Here is a 21,960-nt window from a genome sequence, read left to right on the forward strand (position 1 = left end):
AAGACAGTTAAATGCAATAGATTCAAATGAACACACGTTTGTACTGATTTTTTTTAATTCATGTAAACAGCTAACTGTATAAAATGTCAAGAAAGGCAAACGTGTTTAAAAAAAAAAAAAAAGGCACATGACTTCACAAGGATTTTCAAAGGAACCCTGGTCAAAATGACGACAGTGAATGACAAATGAGTACAATTTTTAAAAAAGAGGCTTGAATCTTATAAGGATATATTAACACAAAAAACATTTTACACTATTTTGGGACAAGTGGGAGGCAAAATGAAGATGCACAAATGGTTTAAAAAAAAAAAAATCAGGTGATAGGAGGTTTGGTACTACATGATGAGGTGCTTTTTTTGGTCACAAATGCTTTGAGAGGTGACAAAATACATCACTCATCTTTCGTTTGACTTACATTCAATAAAATGGGAAATTGACTTTCCCAATTGTCTTTGTAAACGTATATTCCAATGATTGCATCTCTGTGAAATCTGACCTGTGCTGACCTGTGCTGAGACAAATACAGTCTAATAATTGGCCAGAATTGTAGAAATGTTTGCCAAAAGGAAACCTGGTATTTATACTCATTCAGTATTTTTTTTTCAATCTTTTACTGCCTGTGTGTGAATATGTTCTTGAAACCCTCAGCCTGCATTGATTTAGTACCCATAGAGAAGCAGCAAAGTATTTCACTCCATTGTTTCCAACGCCATTGTTAGATTTACTTTTCAAATAGTTGTACATCTATAATTAGACTACTGCAGTTTCATATTAACAATGTTGATTTTGGCAAATGAGCTGCCTCATTTAATCGCCTCCATATGATAAGTCAAACATTCAGACTACAGCCTTGCTTGAAAAAAAATTCTCGAATAAGAAATGTAACTTTCCGTAATGAAGTGCATAATGGCTTTAGCTGTATTGAGTGTATTCATTTTCAGTTACAATTTTTAAAAATTCTTTCAATGCAATTATAATAGGCATCCATTATCCACTGATGTTCACTATGCGGAGTGCGGGTTGAATAGTGGGCGATGTAATAGTAGTATAATTGAGGACTTGAAATTGTTCCCAGGTGTGAATCCATACACCCATCCGTCCATTTTCAACACAACTTATCCTGGTCTTTCCCAGCTGATAACCGGCAAAAAGTGGACTAGACCATGAAATGGTCGCGAGTCAATCACAGGGCCAATAACGGAGAAGAAAAACTAGACTGCGCGCTCTGCATCCAACATAGGTTCCGCCATGGTCAACAGGCTCTGACTTCCGGTCAGGGCAAAAAGCATAGTAAACAATACACACATCATGGAAAACGATAAATCTATATACTTGGGATGTTTTGGATCCCTAGAGACATGAATATAATCTTGCCATACATTGACACATACATATGTGATAGGAGGTATAGACCTTCATAATATTGTAATTATATGTTTTCCACATTCATAATTATAATAATTATGAAGGTTAAACTGAAACACCGGTGAAAAGTTACTTCTTTGCGACTGCCAGCACGGTTTTGACAGCTAACAGCTCAACAAGAATTAACTATATTGACACCAAAAGTTAAACCTAACATATTTCAATATTGTATTTCACAATGTACAATTGTAAGGATATCAAAGGATGTCACCTTTCACGTGAAATAACCCAAAGCAATGTTTTGCCCTGACCGGAAGTTGAAGCTGAATTACCACGTGCAAGGTGTCTGTGTGCAGTCTAGTTTTTATTCTAGATCGTTGCACAGGGCACATAGACACAGACAAGCATTACACACTCAGGTCACTGAGTGGGAACGGAACCCAAGCTGCCTGCACCCAAGTCAGATAGATGAGCATTCTGCTACACTGCCCCCTATGTGTGAATGTGGGTATGAACCCAGGTCACCCAAATGGAATTTTAAAAAATGGATGGCTAAACGTGGAATCAAATTAAAAGTGCATTGTGAGAAACAGTTAGTAACTAAAGCAGGGATGCCGTTTCAGAATGATCTAGTATTGGCTACGTCAGCTCAATTTACAGTCCATTTTTTCATTTTATAGTTTCCCCATTTGATTGAAGACAGACATGAAAATGACAGCAGGCTACACGTTTCTCCTACTTCTGTATACCTAAGCCTGACCGCATGTATTCATACACCACATAGCTGATGCTGACGGCTGGCAGCACCTTCATGAAATTGGGCAAGATGCCACGGTAAAGTCCAAAGAATCCTTCTTTCTCTAGAATCTTCTTCACCATCTGGTTCATGTGCAATTGCTCCGTACCCTCGAGAGTAGCTGAGAGGAATAGAGATGTATTGTAGTTACCACGATGAAGGAAAAAAGGGCAACTACTAGGAACTAAATCATGACTTATCTCGTGCAACCTCGATATTCTTTTCAGACCATGATAAAAGCTATACTTTATCATTTCTAATCTGACTGAATAGTGAATGGTGTTTGGATGTTTAAACCTTGTGCTTGCATCCTGGTGCGGACAAGAGCCAAGGGGTAGCTGGCCAGCTGCCCACAAGTACTAGAGATGGTACCGCAGCCCAGCAGCACCAGCACACCCGGGTTGGCTGTGTCTTTGGCGTAGCGGGACAACCACAAGTTCTTCAAGCTCTAGTGTTGATTAAGAAGGTATGTTTGATGATAATGCAGATGAGCATCCTGATATTTAAAGAAAACACAGACTGGTATGATGGCTCACCTCATAAACAGCCAGGTCTATCCCAGCATATGGAATGATGCCGAGAATATTAGGAACATAGCCCTTGTAGAACGCCTTAACGCCCTCCTTTTTCAGGATTTTTTTGGCACAGTCAAACATTCCTGAGTATTGCCCTGTCTTCCTCAGTGTTAGCCTGGTCTTCATCACCTAAATCCACAAAATATTTTGTTCAAAGAAAGATACCTTTATTATCCAATAGATACAGTACTGTACTACTGTATTATCTATACCAAATTCCTCACATTATGTTCAACAATAAACATCAACGCAGCAAAGTAGAGACTGTAGAGTACAATATGGTAGGACATAGCGATAAGGCACAGAAACATGCTAAGCTAATTTTTGTCCCTGTGTTCATTTTTGTCATTTATAGCTCTGTTGCTCTAAAAGTTACAACAATGAGGTAATGGTAGTAATTCCAGACCAGCACTGGTTTATATTACTGCTAATAATGTCATTTTTACATTTTTGATAAACAATTAAGAAGCAGTAGCAGCAGCACACGGAAAGTGACTGCACCCATCGCTGTGATGAACATGGAAGAAAGAAATTCAGAAAAAAACATCACTAATGCTTGTTGGAACACTGTCAAATCCTGTTTTAACATCAAATAAAGTCATAGCTTAAGTGTACCCATAAAAATAGCCCATTTGGTATTCAAATGCGTAGACACATAACTGGTAGATTGGTAGAATTATGAGATCATTGCAGATTAACTGGTACGTGTGTTTAAGAGCGCACCTCCATTGGGTAGATGGCTGTTTGCGCCGTTGCTCCAGCAAGCGATCCTGCAATGAACCTCTCGTGTGTCTTGATCTTCCCTGGTTCGCTGGACAGCATCTTCTTATACTAGTGACACAGAGAATAAGAAACTTTAACAAAATAAAAACTTGAAAAACAGACACACAGACAGAGAAAATTAATCCAAAACAAGAAGTCATCCATCACTGAACAAGACATCATTAGTCTGGCATTTTCTTACAAAAAGGGTCTATGTTTTTTGTCCCGGAGCCACATGACCAAGTTTGAGAAGGAACTGTTGTCTGAAACCTCACCCATAAAGGGAATCTGACAAATTCTACCTTTTGCAAAGTTGTCACTTTTGAGAAATTGGTCAGCATTAGCTTTTTTTTCCTCACTAAGGTCTGCGTATCACAATCCTGCTTGTGTGTCAACGCCGAACAGAGAAAATTGCTCCAAGAACAACACTCACTAGTCTTACAAACACTCAAACCCAATCTGAGAAAACATAATTGATTAAATTATTACCTTCTCATAGGCCATGAATTTAATGGCAGTCTCTGGGGCAATCTTTAGGACATTAATGCCATTTCCTCGCCATAAAGATGTCAGGCCTCCTTCTTTCAACATTTGCTTGAAACCACTGACCAAGTTGATTTGGTTGTTCTTGGAAGCGTGGACCTGTAAATTAAGTTACTGTGAATATTCATGGTGGGTGAAAAGATGACCTAAAAATAGAATAAATCTCAAGTTTGAACAACCAACGCGTAGACACACCTGCATGAAGACCTTCATTCTGTCTAGGGGGGCAGTGCCTGTACGAGACACCGCGCCTGCCATGGCCCCGGCAGACAGCTGCTTCCACCACAAACCTGTGGTCTTCTCCTCTTCTGTAAACTCATCAGGGATTGTGAGGCTGTCACCAATGTCCAGCACCTGGACGCAATGCATTCATGTATAGAATTTAGTTACAAAAACACACCATTTCCCTGTTCAACACAATAAGCTAACTTGATCACGGATGCTCAGACAGTACATTTAAAGTGGGACCGTCATCCCTATAAACATTCTAAAATAGATATTGTAATGAAAAATACATATAAGAGTATTCACTTCAATATCTATACGAAAAAAAGAAAGTGAGCGGAGAGCGCGTCATCCATGCACAAAGTTGCGCAATTGAGTGTCCCTCGACATCCAAGTGGTCGCCATATTAGTCGCTTCCTCTGTCTTTGACGTCATCATCACTTCCGCTGTTGAAAACCGCAGTGCCTGCTACTACGGAAGCCGAACAACAGAGATATTCAGATTTTTCCGACACCCCTTCTGACACTGAAGCTCTTTTCGAAAAGGACAACACCACACAACCGAGTGAAGTTACCGGGGCAGTACGCGATGAACACTATCGAGACGAGGCTGAGTGAGACGTTGGCTGGGCGACGCGCACATTTCTTTCATGTATTCAAGACCTGTTTGAAGTGGTTGAGCAGTAGCAGAACTTTAAAACATATTATAAAGCTGACTGGAAGCCAGTGTAAGGACTTTAGAATTGAAGTTATATGCTCTGAGCTCTTTGTTCTGGTCAGAACTCAAGCTGCACCATTCTCAATGAGCTGCAGCTGTTTCATGCTCTTTTTGGGGAGTCCAGTCAGAAGACCATTACAGTAGTCAAGCATACTTGACATAAAAGCATGGATGAGATTCTCCTGGTCTGCTTGACACAGACAAGCAATCACTCAAGATAAGTTCTTTGGACGGTAAAAGGTTGTCTTTGTAATTGATTTGATATGATTATTGAAAGTCAGGTCGGAATCGATCAGAACGCCAATGTTTCGGACTCGGTCTTTTCTTTTTAAAGATAGTGAGTCCAGGTATTTATGAACAGTAATCCCTTATTCTTTATTGCCAAAAACAATTATCTCAATTTATTGTGGTTTAGTTGAAGGAAAATTCGGATCATCCAGTTATTTATCTGCTTTCGAACTTAGTACAACTCCTCAGTTGAACTATAGTCATCTGGAGTCACTGCTAAATATAACTGTGTCAACTGCATAGCTATGATAACCAAAGTTATGGAAAACTTGACCTGAGGGTAGCACGTACAAGCTGAACAAGAGGGTGCTATTTGCTTATGCTATTCTGTTTTCTGTGGTGTGATCGTTTTAGTTTTGATTTGACACCGTGAGTGTGTACAACATCGTCAGTAGTGACCTGCCTACACAGGCAGGTTGTGGGGCAATGTAACCTTCTTCTGCTTACAAATATGACATGCAACTCTTCCTCACTGCCTTGTGAGCACTATCATATGGTAGCATGCCTACACACTAAAACACGTGCTGGCCTGCGTGCTAAGAGTGCAAGAAGTGTGTTCAACTGTACTTCATTTGACAAGTCACACAAAAATTGTGCACATCACAGATGTTGTTCATTTTGGAGAGAATTTAAGACTTTTAAGTGGTTGTAAAAATATAGTACATATCATGCAAAGGTATATTAATACTGCATCCATTATTTGCAGGGATGTAAGGAACGCAACCCCCCCAAATAATGGGGGAACACTGTATTGTGATCTACTGTGTCAAAAGCCACTGAGATCCAACAAGACCAAAATTGACACCTTTCCTGAGTCACTTTTCAACCATATAGCACTTAACACTTTGATAAGAGCAGATTTTGGACTGTGATGAGTTCAGAAATTGCTGAGTTGATGAAAAACAACTTTCGCAACGATCTTGGCTATGAAAGGGAGATTAGAGATGGGTCTATAGGTTGCTAACACGGAAGCGTCTAGTGCTCTGTTTTTATAGAAGAGGCTTAACAGCGGCTACTTTAAGAGCTTTAGGAAACTCGCCAGACTGAAGTGAGCAATTGATTATTTGCTGCAAATCAGATGCCACTGACTTCCCAATAATTATGAAAAAGTCAGATAGTATTGAGCCAAGACAGCTTGATGATGGTTTCACCTGCTGAACAGTTGTTGCTACAGTTTTTTTTTTTTTTTTGGTCAACTATATCAAATTCTGACATGGTAATAGAGTTTTCCCTGCATGGCTTCAGATGTAGTATCATTGTATCATTTTGCTAATTTGTGCTGATATTTAACCAGATGGATTGTATTTTTTTTTTTTAAAAATAAAATAACGTATATATTACAAGTTTTGGAGCTTTCCGATTTTTTTGGGTGAGCTTGGCAACCACAGTAAATTGAATGGGACAATTGTTAAGGTTCTGACTGACTAACAAAATGTCTCCAATAATCCATAACTATGGGGGGGGGGGGCTTGGCAACCACAGCAAATTGAATGCAAGAATTGTTAAGGTTCTGACTGACTAACAAAATGTCTCCAAAAATCCTTAACTACATCTTAAAAATGTTGCATAACATTTTGAAAACTTCAGCTAAATAGTCACTTTTGCAGTGCTCCAAGGTTTTAACATTTTAATTAAGTAAAAGACAACAAATCCACATCCGGATTTCCTTCTCATCGCATGGCAATGTTAAGTTTTTCTTGCACAAATGACCTAAAGATCAAGGAAATGTGAATGAACACATTATTAATGTCATATTCTGTGAGTACCACTAACCACTTTAATAAATGGTACTGTACATATGCATACCAGGAAAACCACAGTACCCTCTGTATGCTTTTTTTTTTTTTTTTTTTTTCCCCCAAAATGCACTTCCAATTTCCATGCAAAGACATACAAAGCTTCAGTAAGGCAGGTCAAATCACAAAGACAAGTATGTCAAGTTTATGAACCTACCATATCCAGCTCCACCTCATAAATGTTCCCGTCATCATCAAAGTCTAGAAAAAAATGGTTCTTCTGTTGTGGATACTGCTGCTGAGGCTGCAGCAGAGCCATTGTCAACTCAAATTTTAAAGTACACTGTCAATCCAAAGTCCCTAAAACTAGTCTGGATCACCTCACTAAATTTAGATTCCTGGTCGGATAAAGTGCTTCCGAAAGAGAGGAATACCAATACTTTTGCATGAATAGTGAAGGCGATTGCATGCTGTCCCTTCTGACGGCGCATTGACGTTTGGGTCAGTCTCTACACAATCACACCTTGGCCTTTCCTGATCTCGACTCACTTCCTCTCGGTTGTTCTGTCCCAATCCAACTAACAACCTAATCCCTCAAGTCAGACTTAAATTAGCTTACCTCTGCCAATCTTAGAAAACACCACTTTTATTTAAAGTTGTGTCATTGAGCAGCGACAGCCAAACTGAGAGCTAAGCCGTTAAATAGAATTGGCTACGTTTCAGTGATGTAACAGACAAGTCAAGAGGAATTTATTCATATCCCAAAACCCAAATTATTCTTATGAAGGGTTTTAAATACTGTGGTTTATTTGAAAAACTGTTGTTTTACTTATGGATGGTTCAACAATAACTTGACCATTTTTAAATAATACCAAAAGTTTGCAAGTCCACCATACTCTTTGTTTATCTGTGCATGTATGCTATAATTTTGGAATGTGTTGCTGCAGGGCTCGAATTGGACAATAATGTAGTCACAGTGCTTAGTTTTCCACATAACCCCCAACTAAATTTGTTGCGAAAACATCTCTGAGAATGAGACTCTATTTATATTCTGGTTATTAGACATTAGATTACATATTACATTAGATATTCAAGACTTTATGTTTGTATTATATTTAGTGATTTAATGAGTACTGAATTAAGAGGTGACTCTCTTTTACATTTTGGGAAAAAATAAAATACATTACTAGTTTTTTGGGTGTGTAGACATCGTCATCAAGCTGCAATTGTGACTGGTGTCAAACGTCCGACATACCGTTGTGTGTTTCCAGTATCGGACAATCTCCTCCAGGTTGGTAGCTGTGGTCAACAGGAAATGCTCCCGCCATTCATTCCAGTCCACAGTCATGGTGCCATCGCCATCAATACTGTCCAAAAAGACAGAAATGATCATGATAGTATGTAAATTTAGCGCCTCCCCAAGCTTGAATTTTGCATTATAACATAAAAGGTAATCACTTCACTTATCCCCCTTTTATATGATTGTACAACATTTTTACGACCGTTATTTCTCGAAAATAATGAGCAAATTTTTTCTAAAATATTTTCAAAAAGTTAATAGAGTGCATTATATTTAAGTATGGATTAAATAAAACAAAATATACAATCAAATTGTATAGTCATATACAGGTACATAGAGTGGTTAAAAATAAGTGTGTTGTAGGGATTTGCGAGTTTGGACCCTACGCGTATTCACAATCGTGGAAGATATGACCAATGATTAGAAAAATTTAACGGCAAATGGATTTATTACAAAGGAATGTGCAGTACAGACGTCCGGGTCTTATCTAGGTATCTGCCGCACACGAGACGTGTGTCTTCTGGCAGTATAGCCAAAGAAGAAGACAAAACATGTATGGGTCCATTAGAAAAGTGGCTTTCGAAACAATGTTAGCTCACCTCAATGGCTTCAGGTGGGTATCAAAACAATGTGAGCTCAAACTACATAATATGAGCGTAATGGGCACATTAAAAAAAAAAACGGGAGAGCGCACACAATTGAAATGCCCACTTTTTAAAAAATGTGCACATTACGCTCGTGTCTGTGTAGTTTGAGCTCATGTTGTTTTGATAGCCACCTGACGACATTGTGAAAGCTGCTACAGATTGGAGCCGAATCGAGGGCAAGAGGTTGCGCTGCGCAACACAAACTCTTGGGATTAAAAACATGTTTCCTCACAAACGCCCTGGATGGCACAGAGGGTGACATGCGGTGGGAGCAAGATGGGATGTTCATGATGCAATGCAAGAGCCACCGGAACTGGACCAAGTCATCAATGGTTAGTTCCACAGCGATACACCAAATGTACCTACTATGGATCTTATTCGGATTGGAGATGAGTCAGATGTTTCTTTTGAAGTCTTGGCCAAGGATGTGTAATGTAGAGGATAAACTGCACGATGCACAAATATTTCATGCAAAAAATGTTCAAGTTAAACAGTGTTAAATAGTTTATTTATTTAAGACTGTAGTATGTGTTATCAACAGTATTAATAAAATTTTATGCCATCATTGAGCGTTTATTTTACTTGGTTGAGGGATTCTGTTCTGACAATTTCAGGGACCAGGACAAGCGTGTCCTGTGGCCTGTCCCGAGATTATATTACCGCTACAGTACAAAAGCACATGCACAATGATTATTATTAATGATTGTTGTACGGACAGTTTTTGAAAAACAATTCAAGTACAAACCCAACATAATATAAAAAGAGATCATTCCCAATATTTTGAACATATGGGTAGCAGCAAATTGGTGGTGCGCATAGTACATTGGTTTTCCTGATGTTTATTAGGTCAACTTTGGGGGTACGAATTATACTTCAGGACGCATTATACTTGAGAAATTACGGTATGTTTTGAAGGATTTTGACTGGTGCCTGTTGTAATGGAAAAGCAGCAGAGGCCAGGACAGGCCAGGCCAACCAAGGCCAGGGTAGAGCAGCACCAGACTATTCTGGAACTTGTAATGGAACATCACCTTAAATAATTAATCCTCCCCTCCATGTTGGACAGTGAGTCACACTTCTGATGCATACCTTAATCACTAAATCAAGGCTCTACAGTAAGTTTTGCACTAGTAGCACTGGTGATGATTTGGTCGCATCCAACATTACTTCTTCAAAAGTACAGCCTGAGGATGACATTCCATAGTTTCACATGAAGTAAAGCTTGACAGCGACCCGAGATATATTTGCTAAATATTTTACTGTGAACAAGATGTTTGTCCGCATCAAGTAGTGCCAGACAAAACATCTCAATTAAAATGAAAAACAAAGACTTACTTTTATTTAATCTTTTTTTTTTTCCTACTACGGTGCAGCTCTTGCAGTGAGGGCTCCTAACCATCTCCCCCTGGGAAAAGCACTTTATTTTGAGCATTACCACAATCATAAAATTGAAATGCATTAAAAAAAAATGCAACGTCTACTAAAACATAAAACTATTATGATTATTCACACTATAAATTTTGCAAATGATTTATGAGTGAAAAATCAATTTAGGTATACAGTAATCATAATCCCACACAGAACACGGATAAATCATTACTACTACATTTTTTGCACTTTATTTTAAAGTGCAAGGGTCGTCAAACGGATGATTTTTGGTATATTATTAATGAAAAACCCACACCCAATATGGTCCCATGCGTTTTTTCACCACAAAAGATGATTTTGACGTATAAAGCTTTTTGTAACTCCCGCCATGAAATCCTCTAGAGGGATTTGTTTTCGAGAAGAAGCAGGAATTGACGTACAGGACAGAGGCGCCCCCTAGTGGACTCATTTGTTTCCATTAGTTTTACCTTCGGGAAGGTAGCTCGTTGTGCCTTTGTGTTAGCCAAAATGCCGGCTCATTGTATTGCGGGACATTCCTTGAACACTCGGGAGAATGGAATTACCCTTCATGAGTTTGAAAGAGACCATGTTCGTTGTGAAAAATGGATTGCACGGGTGCAGAGGATGAGAGCTTCGTGGGTTCCAAACAACGGGTAGGTGTGTATAAAACTCAAAAAAAAAAAATAGTTTGGTGCGGACCACGTAATCACGTCGGAAAAATGCGAATATCTCTGTTGTTCGGCTTCCGTAGTCGCAGGCACTGCGCATTTTCAACGACGGAAGTGACGATGACGTCAAGGACAGATGACGCGACTAGTATGGCGACCACTTGGATGTCGAGGGACACTCAATTGCACAACTTTGTGCATGGATGACGCGCTCTCCGCTCACTTTTTTTTTCTTCGTATAGACATTGAAGTGAATACTGTTATATGTATTTTTCATTACAATATCTATTTTAGAATGTTTATAGGGATGGCACCTGGGCTTTAAGGATACTCTGGTTTGTTTTCCTATACAATCCTCTTTAAAGGAGTCTCGTCTTATAAAGCTTCGGCCATAACTTCATATGCCTATACTATAAACAGGGTTCAGACAGGCAGACGTCAAAAGATTTGCACGACTGATATAATAATTGATATGAAAATGAGAAAAATTAAACAGCCAATTGTTTAATTTAGGGATATAACACACATACACACACATGTGGCACATGGTGTTTGGACATTAATAACTTGTACAGTTAGAAACATTATTATTTTTGGCCCACCCACTACACAACACATACAACATTTTTTAGAATACTTTAGCCCTCAAATTCAACTCTTGTGTGACTGGACATGTATAACATTTCCTTTGTTTAAATGTGTTCGTTCTTATAGTAACAGTAATTCGCCAGCTGATGCCGCCCAGCTCATTCGCAGAAGAAGCTGCAGTACATTGAAACGTATGGCGTGAGAGAACTGTTAGCAGATGCTATTTATGTGCTGTGAATTAAGCGTGTATTCTTTGCTGTTTACAGAAATAAAATAACTTTAATATGCTGCACAAAGAATTGGGTGACTCTAGTCCTTAAAAGTGTAACACACACACACACACACAATTGCAATTTTGAGACAATCAGACGTGACATTATTAGGGGAAAACAACTTTTGGTTTTATTGTTGTGACAAATGTAGCAGCACTAGTAAAGATAATGTTGTGTGTAAAAAGAAAACATAAAGGTAACTTTACGCAGAAGGAGATTACCATGTTAGACTTTACGAGGTAGATGCAGGCTAGCAAGCCCAGATGAGTTGAAGGCTCACACTTGTCATTTAAAATGAGCCAGCATCAATAAACCTTTAGGTATGTGTTGGCCACTTCTCTGGCCAGACACTATGCCACAAAAGCCTGTCTGTGACGTGCATATGTAGTGCGAATGTGCGCTTGAGTACTATGTATAATTGCACGCCCAACGTGGAAGAAACAGTCAATCATGTTGCAGCGGGCCGGTTTTAACTTGAATGGAATTCATAATGCAGTTTTCCTAAAAACCATTCAGCTTTTAGTATTCATCATCAATCAGTGTATTTTGATGATATGAAGCATCGATTCGGTCACTGATGGTGTAGTAGTACACATGCCTGACTTGGGTGTGGCCAGCGTGGGATCGAGTCCTGCTCAATGATGATGTCGATATGTGCCCTGTGACTGACAGGTGACCAGTTCAGGGTATAGTCTGCCTTTCGCTTAATGTTAGCTGGTATAGGCTCTGGTACTTCCTATGACCCTTGTGAGGATATGCCGCTTGGAAAATTGTAAGGCACTTGAAGATTTGATTGACAAGGTGTACATTATGTCATCTGTGATTACACTATATTTATAAAATAATAATCCACATTTGGTAGAGGCTCGATTGTTATCCAAACATATATAATTCCAGCAATTTTATTCACGTTACACTTCCATCTCAATTGTGCTACTTGAGTGCAGAATTGTGTCATTTGAACAATGCATCACTGAGATAAATTGCGAGCATTAAAAAAAAAAATACCTCTGAAGGATCTTCTCTGCTTCCTCTTTGCCAATGTCCAGCCCAAGTTCTGCAAGGGACTGCTTGATCTCCATGAAGTCTATTTGACCTGTTCAAATGAAAAAAAAAAACAAACAAAAAAAAAACCACATATAATAAATATAATTAAATGTATTGATTCATGGTCATCTATGTTGTTTGACAAACATTTATTTTACCATCATTGTTTTTGTCTAAGCTCTTGAAGGTCAGCTGTAACTTCTTCTCGTGTTCCTTCAGGTACTTGGAAAACTCGGTGAAGTCGAGCCCTTCATCTTGGTCCGTATCTCCAGATGAAACAATTTTCTAAAGGGAACAGAAACTACTGTTGGAATAGGGCACTACTCTTACATAAATGAAAAATACTCTCTTCTCTTTCTGGGACGGTCATTTACTTAATTGATAACTCTAAATTCACCGATTCCCTCCTGAAATATAAAATGTAATGGGTTGTGACATTCTTCTTCTTTTCCTTTCGGCTCTTTCCCGTTAGTGGTCACCACAGCGTGTCATCTTTTTCCATCAAAGCCTATCTCGTGCATCCTCCTCTCAAACGCCAACTGCCCTCACATCTTTCCTCACAACATCCATCAACCTTTTCTTTGGTCTTCCTCTCTCTCTTTTGCCTGCCAGCTCCATCCTCAGCAACCTTCTACCAATATACTTACTCTCTTGCCTCTTGACATGTCCAAACCATCGAAGTTTGCACTCTTGAACCTTGTCTCAAACTTTGGCTGTCCCTCTAATGAGCTCATTTCTTTTTTTTTCCCCCACATATTTATGTATAAATAAAGAAAAATAAAGAAAGAGAAAGGGAAAAAAATACAATAAATTTACATTCATTAAAATGGGATAATAATACCTTTATGAAAAACAGAATAGGAGGCCTTCTGCCATCCCCAAACAAACCCCCACCAAATCTGATCCAGCCGGTCATTCTCAACCAAGACAGGCCTCAACGTAAGCCATGAACGATCGTGTAGGTTAGTATCGGTTACGCAATAGCAAAAAAAACGCGAACGGTCATTCGTTGAAAATTTGTGTTGACAGTAGACATACGAAAACGAATACGAATAATTTACTGACAGACCCACAGACAGACAACAGTCACACTCACAATCACGCCTAAGGCTAATTTAAATTTAATTTAGAATGCATGTTTTTGGGATTTGGGAGGAAACTGGAGTGCCCGGAGAAAACTGTGAGGCCAATGCTTTAACCAGTCCCTCCACCATTGGCCTCCAGTGTATGTGGTTGTGTGTGTGTATTTACATATTTATTCTACTTTTCTTTACGGCTTGTCCTGTTAGTGGTTGCCACAGCATGTAATCTTTTTACATGAAGTAATAATCACTGTTTTCCTTGTGACAACAGCACCTGATAACTTGAGGCAAATTTATGGTGGTAAGATTGGCTTTCCACTCGCGTCTTGGACCACCAACCATCCTCACCGGAACATTCAGAAGCTTCAATATGTGCCTGCAACCATCCTATGCCATCGCTATGTTTTGCAACAATTACATACTTGCCAACAGTCTTGAGATGGCTCTTTGCTCTTACCCATCCATCATAAGATGTGTCTTGACTCACCTTAGCAATGAGATGTTTTTGCAGGCCATCAATTCGGACTGCATCACCTGATATTCATGTGCACCGACAAGGTGCTGGATTGCTGTTATATTATTGATTAAATTTTAGGTGTTGTCTTGTCTTCCCATGCCTTTTTGCACCTCCCTCCCTGTGTTCAATACTTTTTTCCTATTATTTCACATTTTTAAAAATTAATTAATTTCTGTGTTTATTTGTTCTACATTCTGTGTACAGCATGTAAGGATTGTGTTGGGTTGTTCCCGATATCTGGTGAAATTTTCAGGTCAGTGGCACCTTTGGAAGTATATTTAGTAAGTAAATGGTGATGTGTTAAGTACTTATTTCAGCCAGAGTACTACAGACAAGCATGGGGAGAACATGCACGTTCCACACAGCAAAACTGGGGCACGGACTCAAACTACCAAACTTTGGAAACGAAAAACAGTAAATAAAATTTAATCAGAGGACTGTTCTTACAAATGTATGTTTGATCTATCTATTTAAAAAAACATTAATTGGACACTCTAAATTGCGCCTAAGTGTGATTGTGAGTGTGGCTGTTTGTCTTGATGTGCCCTGCGATTGGCTCGCAACCAGTTCAGGGTGTACCCCGCGTCCTGCCCGTTGATAGCTGGGATAGGCTTCAGCACCCCCAGTGACCTTTGTGAGGATAAGCGGCTAAAAAAAGGATGGATGGATGGATAGATAGATTAAAAAATATGTACCTGTTGCTTACCTTGTTTTACATTATTGATTTCAATTAGCTTCACTTGTCACAAGTGAATATGCTACCACGCACACTCGTTTTAATAAAGTGATTACGAACTTCGTGAAACTTTGATGTTGGACAACGTGGGTGTACACATACAGTACTTCCATACTGCTTAAGTAGAAAAATATACAGGGTTAAAAATAAATAAAATCTCTGCATACGACAGGCCCGCTCAAGGAACTGGAGATGCCCCACCAGCCCCTGCTGAATTGGGCGCCATAATTTCATTGAAAACTCAATGAATCCAAAAATGGCCCTGGGGACAAGGAAACTATTCATCTCTGGATAAATTGAAGCTCAAAGGAAACTTGTGATCAAAACTTGTGTGATTATGAAACAAATGCCTCGGCAAAAAGACAGAAGGGCACTCCACCATGTAGCCAAGTTAAGTTGGCTTGAATGTGTGCCAAAAACATTGTGATATTTGTGAAATTCCTCAATACTGTACTAGCATGTTGTGCTTTGGTATAAAGACAACATAAGGAAACATGTACCTGAGTACATTTCCTGCAGTTAGATAATTTAAATATCCCCTTTACTAAGCTAGTACATGTGAACGAGCCTTAAAACCAGGGTGGTCAATGCTTTCATGTATTTTGTCAGTGAGGTTGATTTTCGACATATGCCCTGCTATCGACTGGCAAGCAGTCCAAAGGTCCTACTCTTCTAGCACAAAGTCAGTTGGGATCTGCTCCAGCTGAATTGTGACCCACTTGAGGACTAGTGGTGTCCAAAATGGATGGACCATTCATCCATCCATTATCCAAGCCACTTTTCCACACAGCAGTCACAGGAGAGCTGGAGCCTAACCCAGCCAGCTTCAGGCGAAAGGCAGACAGCACCCTGAACTGGTCGCCAGTCAGTTGCAGGCCAGATATCGACACCATCACTGAGTAGGAATCAATCCCACGCTGCCCGGACCAATGTCAGGTGTGTGTACCACTACACCATCAGTGACTCTGGATGGATCATGCAACTATAAATATCACTTGTGTTTTATTTCAGACTCATGTAATGGTAATTACGTACACGCACCCAGAAGACGTGGACGCCATTATAGTCCCAGCTTCTTAATGGTAAAATTTTATGCTTTTTAAGATTCGATTATCTTGGGTTTAAGATCTTGAATTGCATTTTTAATCAGGTTCTTTCATTTGAGGTTGCCTTTGTTTACATCCCAATATACTGAGGTTAAAAACAGAATACCTCATCATATATGTAGCACAAGAAGGCATGCTCAGTTACCGCCACACCTAGTTTTTAAAAAAATGTTATTATTTATATTTATATTTTGGATTTCCTAAAAAACTGTCACAGTGAAGAGATTTGAACCAACCCACTTGAGTTAGGATGTCTTCCCTGTACAGTACTTTCATCGGGTTTCTCCGGGTACTGTACAGCTTCCAAAAACATATATGTTATGTTTATTAAAGACTAACTTGTGTCATCAGTCTGAATGGTTGTCTATATATGCCCTGTGACTGGTTGGTGAAGCATGACCTCAGCTTTGGAAAACTGCATAGAAAATGGTAATAGAAGCGTTTTAAATATCTATTTTAGTTACATTATCTAGAGGTTCCAAATGGCACGCTATAAACGATTTAGTGAGGACACTGGCATCAGAATGTGTTCACTTGGCAATAGATAGCATGCTACTCATTTATCCATCCATCACTTTTCTGAGGCGCTTATCCTCACAAGGGTCGCAAGGGTGCTGGAGCCTATCTCAGCCCTAAGGGCAATTTAGTCTCCAATGAATGCATGTTTTTGATGTGTGGAAGGAAACCGGAGTGCCTGGAGAAAATCCACACAGAGACGGGAAGAAAATGCAAACTCCACAGAGGGGGGAGGGGGGGGGTTAAGAATTTGAATCCCAGTCCTCAGAACTCTGAGGCAGACTAACTGTTCACCCACTGTACTGATGGCATTCTAAAGTAAGGTAATTACTATTTTTCATTTCACTACCTAGACTTCGTCCCCCCCATTGACTACTAATGTACTTCAGTAGGTTCAGAAGAGAGTACGGGTCAGACTTGCGTACAAGTCAGTTAGTGTACTGCCGCCGCAGGAACGGAGCTCTACCAATACAATGAAACCCTGCAGAAGGAAAGTACAAGAGCATGACATTTGTCCTTTTCTTAGAAAAAGACAGATACTGTACATGGGTTTTCACTAGTTTCATTGCGTACAGACCAGTACGGACCACTAAATCATATTGTGCCATGTACTGTAATTCGAAGCGTTTATGACGGGTTATGGGTTGGTTACCTGAGCTGCTCCTTTCCGAGTCAGGATGCCCATTGCAGCCAGGCCTGCCTTCAGTTCCGACACGTCCACTTTTCCATCCTTGTTCGTGTCGAGTTTGGCGAACAGCTCCTCGTAACTTTTGGAAACATCCGACGCGCACTGGCAGTCGGTAAAAAACATTTTTCGAACAATTTGATACATGCTTTGAAAATGTACTGCTATGGAAGAAAATACACTCCCGTGGTCGCCGCTTGTGGTTTCGGTTCCGAGGGATTTCCGCAATGTGGAGCGTCGTTGCAAAAACGGCGCAGGGAGAGCCTTGCATGAAGTAGATTATCAAAATTGCCTTTTTTCGGGAAGGAGCGCGAGTATGCGGTAGTGTGTAGACTTCACTCCGCTGACTTTGCGTGAGCGACCGCCTCCTCTTTTTTTTTTTTTTTTAGACCCAGACACACCCTTCAGCATAAACACCACAACCATCTTACTGCCTCATGGCTTCTTTCTACTCATTTAGAAACCCTTCTTTGCATTTATTGTTTTTGTAATTTTTTTATTACGGCACTTTGAGTCAGGCTCGCCTGCTTTATCGGCACTTTTAATGACTTTAGACTCTCCTTATCTGGGTTGTCTTTTAACATGTTTTTCCATGATGCATGATCCTTCCCAACCTTGATTACACTAAGGCACATATTTTATAACCACGTGACAAAATCAAAAAGTTGACACAAAGTAATAGTGCATTATCTTGGGAAATAAAAATATTTGCAGGGTCTCTCAAGATTGGGCTGGCATATTGTGTCAGTCATAATGCGCATGGTTTTCGCTTGTGTGACTCACGTATGCAGGACTCTGACAGCTGCTCCTTGTTTTGTATAGCAACTACCCAAATGTTGTAATTCGGGGGATCTGTTAGGGATGAGGCGATGTTAAATTGTGATCGCAGTACCCACGTTCTACCGCAACGTGGCACTAAATGTTTTACACAACCGCTGTTTTGACTTTGTCTCGAGGGCAGCTGTTGCTCTAACGAAGCACCACATCGAGACAGAGGTAAGTGGCGGACTACTACTATCAAGTTGTGCGACACCAAGCTACACATCCGTTTCATCAATCACATCAAAATAAAGGCTAGGCGGATTGAACAGTCAATTATTTTTAACTATATAAAAATATGTATGACATTGACGTAAATAAGGTCGATCCCGAGTGACACCGACGCGATTTCAGTACTCATCAAAAAGTATGTAATTACAGCAAGCGTAGCCAAATTTAAATATTTTATTTTGAAACGTGGGTCGGAAGTGCCCAGTGTGCAAGTTACAGGTAATTGATGACTGTTTGTGAGCGTGGGTAAGAAGGTTCCCCATCCTCCCACAACGCATCGTTACCGCTGCACAATGGACGCTTGACGACATTAAGCGTCCATCTCAAGAGTGCCGAAAGCGTTTATGGATTTGATGATGATGAAAAAAAAAAAATTCAAATTCAAAGTGGATTTCCAGTTGGACGAGCTCTCGTCGGTTCCTTTTGTAAATGGGGTCCTCTTCTGTAAAATCAGACTCTTGGACGGGGGATTCTCGGAGGAGTCTTCTCGGTGAGATGCTCGGCGTAATTCTGCTTTACTAGCACTGAATTGACCTGGTATTATTCACACCATCTAGAATTGTCCCGTTTAGATCAACGAACTGCACCTTAAGCCACGAGGCTTATATGTAAGTAAGCAACGGAGATGTGGGTGTTATGCAAGTGCAGTGTAAGATGACAGGTCAAACCTCTCCTGGCTGACCAAAACTATCCATAGCAAAATTCATACAAGAATAATCGCTTCATTTTTAAGATCATATGAACAGTGAGGGTTTTATTTTTGCATGTAGGAAATAGTCATTCATTTCGACAACATGCCAAAACGTAACATCGATACTAAATCCGAAGTGAATCCTAACGGTCAGTCACAATTATGTCTATTATATATATTATGGTGTGTGATTGCATTACTATTTACAGGCATACTCTATTTGAAAAAAAAAAAAACAAAACAAAAACTTGCAACTTGTGCAGGTCTGATGAGCCATGTAGTGGTGATTTACCTCTCTCTCTAAATTATTACCGATTCTCAATGAAGTACACTGAACTCTCCCAATTTGAACATGATTCACATTCCCGTCCCGAGATTATCAAGGTTACACTATGTGGAATTATGGGGAATTAGCCTATTTCATACACGTTCAAGCCGTCTGGTTTCCACGTCGGGGATGGTGAATTTTCTGCAACGGGACTGAGGCTGACATTTACGTTTAACACCCGAAACTTCACTTCTACAAATTGCATTGAAAGCAATTGTCACAGTCCCATAAGTATTGTCTACTTCCCTGCCCTCTTTTCACATCTAATGAATGGATTGTATTGTGCTGTACAGAGTTGTCCAATATCTTGTTTTGCTTTTTTCTGTGTAAAAGGAAAAGGCAGATGTGTTCCAAATGTTAAGTTACCATTCTGGTCCGTCAATTTTGCAATGTGAGTTTGTGACTTTAGATTGATACATTTCCCATCAGGTTTTGTGGCATATATTTGTCATATATCTATCATAAATATATATATATATATATGTGTCATAAATATAGGTAGAATTCCAAGTCTATGAACCATTGAAGTGTTCCATTTTTGCGCTACCATTTTACCATGGTGTAAAAGTTTGTCCCCTTCCCGATATCTCTTTTTTCCCATGTTTGTCACGCTTAAATGTTTCCCATCATCAAAAATATTGAAATATTATTCAGACAACGCAAGTTCTCACAAATTGTCATTTTTAACTGAAGGTTTTTATGATTAAGGGAGGAAAAAAACCCTACATGGGTCTGTTAGGAAATGGTGAATCCCTCCCGTTAAAACATAACTCTGGTTTATCATACCTGAGTTCAATTTCTCTAGCCACACCCAGGTCTGACGCTGCCATATCTGTTCTCAATCAAGAAGCTACTTCAATAGGACCTGCCTGATCAAATAAACCAGACCTGAAGGTTCTCAAAGCGACACATCGTGCCAGAATATGAAGAAATTCTATGAAGAATGAAAAAGAAAATAATTCAGATCGATCAGTGTGAAAAACATCATAAATCAATTTCCAAGGCTTTGTGACTCCAGCAAACCACAATGGGACCCATTACTCATAAATGGCGAAAATAAAACAGTAGTGAACCTTCCCAGGAGGGGTCGGCCGGCCAAATTTACCCCATAAGCGCAGATAAGGGACGACTCATCCAAGAGGTCAGAAAAGACCCCAGAACATTATTGAAAGATCTGCAGGCCTCACTTTACTCAGTTTAGGTCAGTGTTCATGACTCCACCATTAGAAACAGACTAAGCGAAAATGACCTGCATGGCAAAGTTGCAAGACAAAAAACCACGACTGAGCAAAAGTACATTAGGGCTCCTGTCAATTTTGCCAGAAGAAATCTTGATCCCCAAGACTTTTGGGAAAATACTCCAAGGGCTGACAAGACCAAAGTTGAACTTTTTTTAAGGTTTGTGCCCCATTATGTCTGGTGTAAAGGTAACACTCCATTTACAAAAAAAAAAAAAAAAAAAAAAAAAAAAAAAGAACATTGTACCAACAGTAAACTATGGTGTTAGTAGTTTGATGACCTTGGGCTCTTTTGCTTCTTGCCGATCTGAAGACCAAAGGTGGAACCATGAATTTTTTTGTGTACCTAAAAATCATGAAGAAGACTGTCCAGCCGTCTGTTCGGATGTCAAGGTGGAACTGACTTGGATTCTGCAGCAGTACAATGATCCAAAAAAATTCAAATAAGTCCAGCTCTGAATGGCTGAATAAAAGCAAAATGAAGAGAGTGGAATGGCTTCAATGCTGTTGAGATGCTGTGACATTATCTTAAAGCCCAAGTGTCATCCCTATAAACATTCTAAAATAGACATTGGAATGAAAACTACACATAACATTATTCACTTCAATGTCTATACGAAAAAATAAATGTGAGCGGAGAGCATGTCATCCATGCGCAAAGTTGCAGAAGTGTCATTCTACGATATCCAAGTGGTCGCCATATGGGCTGCATCCTCCATCTGTGACGTCACCCGGACATTCGCCAATGAAAACACGCGGTGCACCCTAACTATGGGAGACAAACGCGCCCCTTCTGACACGGAAGCTCTTTTCGAAAAGGAGAACACCACACAACCGAGTGAAGTTACCGGGGCAATATTACACTATTGTTTCGAGCCCTCGGGGCAATATTACACTATTGTTTCAAGCCATATTCAGATGATATGCGATCACGGCCAAACCGCATCCCCGTCCGATCCACTTCAGTGGCGGAGATGAGCCATCGCGGTCCTGCTTTAGGGGGGTGTTCACAGACGGCGCAGTACTGAGAAACACAGGGCACTTTATGCGCGCACGCAGCTGAGTGAGGCATTCTCAGATGGGTTCTTCAGAG

The 21,960-nt window shown here is 39.8% G+C and overlaps 2 protein-coding genes across 3 annotated transcripts in view; one reads left to right on the forward strand and one right to left on the reverse strand.

The window, feature by feature from the left end:
* Positions 1 to 37: 37 nt before the first annotated feature.
* Positions 38 to 17,907, reverse strand: slc25a24 (solute carrier family 25 member 24). Its single transcript, XM_061825417.1, has 10 exons — positions 17,528 to 17,907; positions 13,077 to 13,203; positions 12,880 to 12,967; positions 8,263 to 8,374; positions 4,237 to 4,395; positions 3,988 to 4,140; positions 3,460 to 3,567; positions 2,698 to 2,865; positions 2,459 to 2,609; positions 38 to 2,282 (listed from the first exon to the last, which is right to left on the reverse strand). Exons 1-10 carry the CDS (start codon positions 17,705 to 17,707, stop codon positions 2,101 to 2,103), a joined length of 1,428 nt encoding a protein of 475 aa, XP_061681401.1. The 5' UTR covers positions 17,708 to 17,907; the 3' UTR covers positions 38 to 2,100.
* A 956-nt stretch (positions 17,908 to 18,863) lies between these two features.
* The window catches only part of LOC133503240 (EEIG family member 2-like), a 58,672-nt gene continuing 55,575 nt past the window's right edge, over positions 18,864 to 21,960 (forward strand). For both annotated transcript variants that reach the window (XM_061824626.1, XM_061824628.1), the window contains exon 1: positions 18,864 to 19,100. In XM_061824626.1, coding sequence (XP_061680610.1) covers positions 18,955 to 19,100 — 146 coding nt within the window. In that variant the 5' untranslated portion in view covers positions 18,864 to 18,954. The remainder of the gene's footprint in view (positions 19,101 to 21,960) is intronic.

The sequence above is a fragment of the Syngnathoides biaculeatus genome, chromosome 7 (assembly GCF_019802595.1).
Source record: "Syngnathoides biaculeatus isolate LvHL_M chromosome 7, ASM1980259v1, whole genome shotgun sequence".
NCBI lineage: Eukaryota > Metazoa > Chordata > Actinopteri > Syngnathiformes > Syngnathidae > Syngnathoides > Syngnathoides biaculeatus.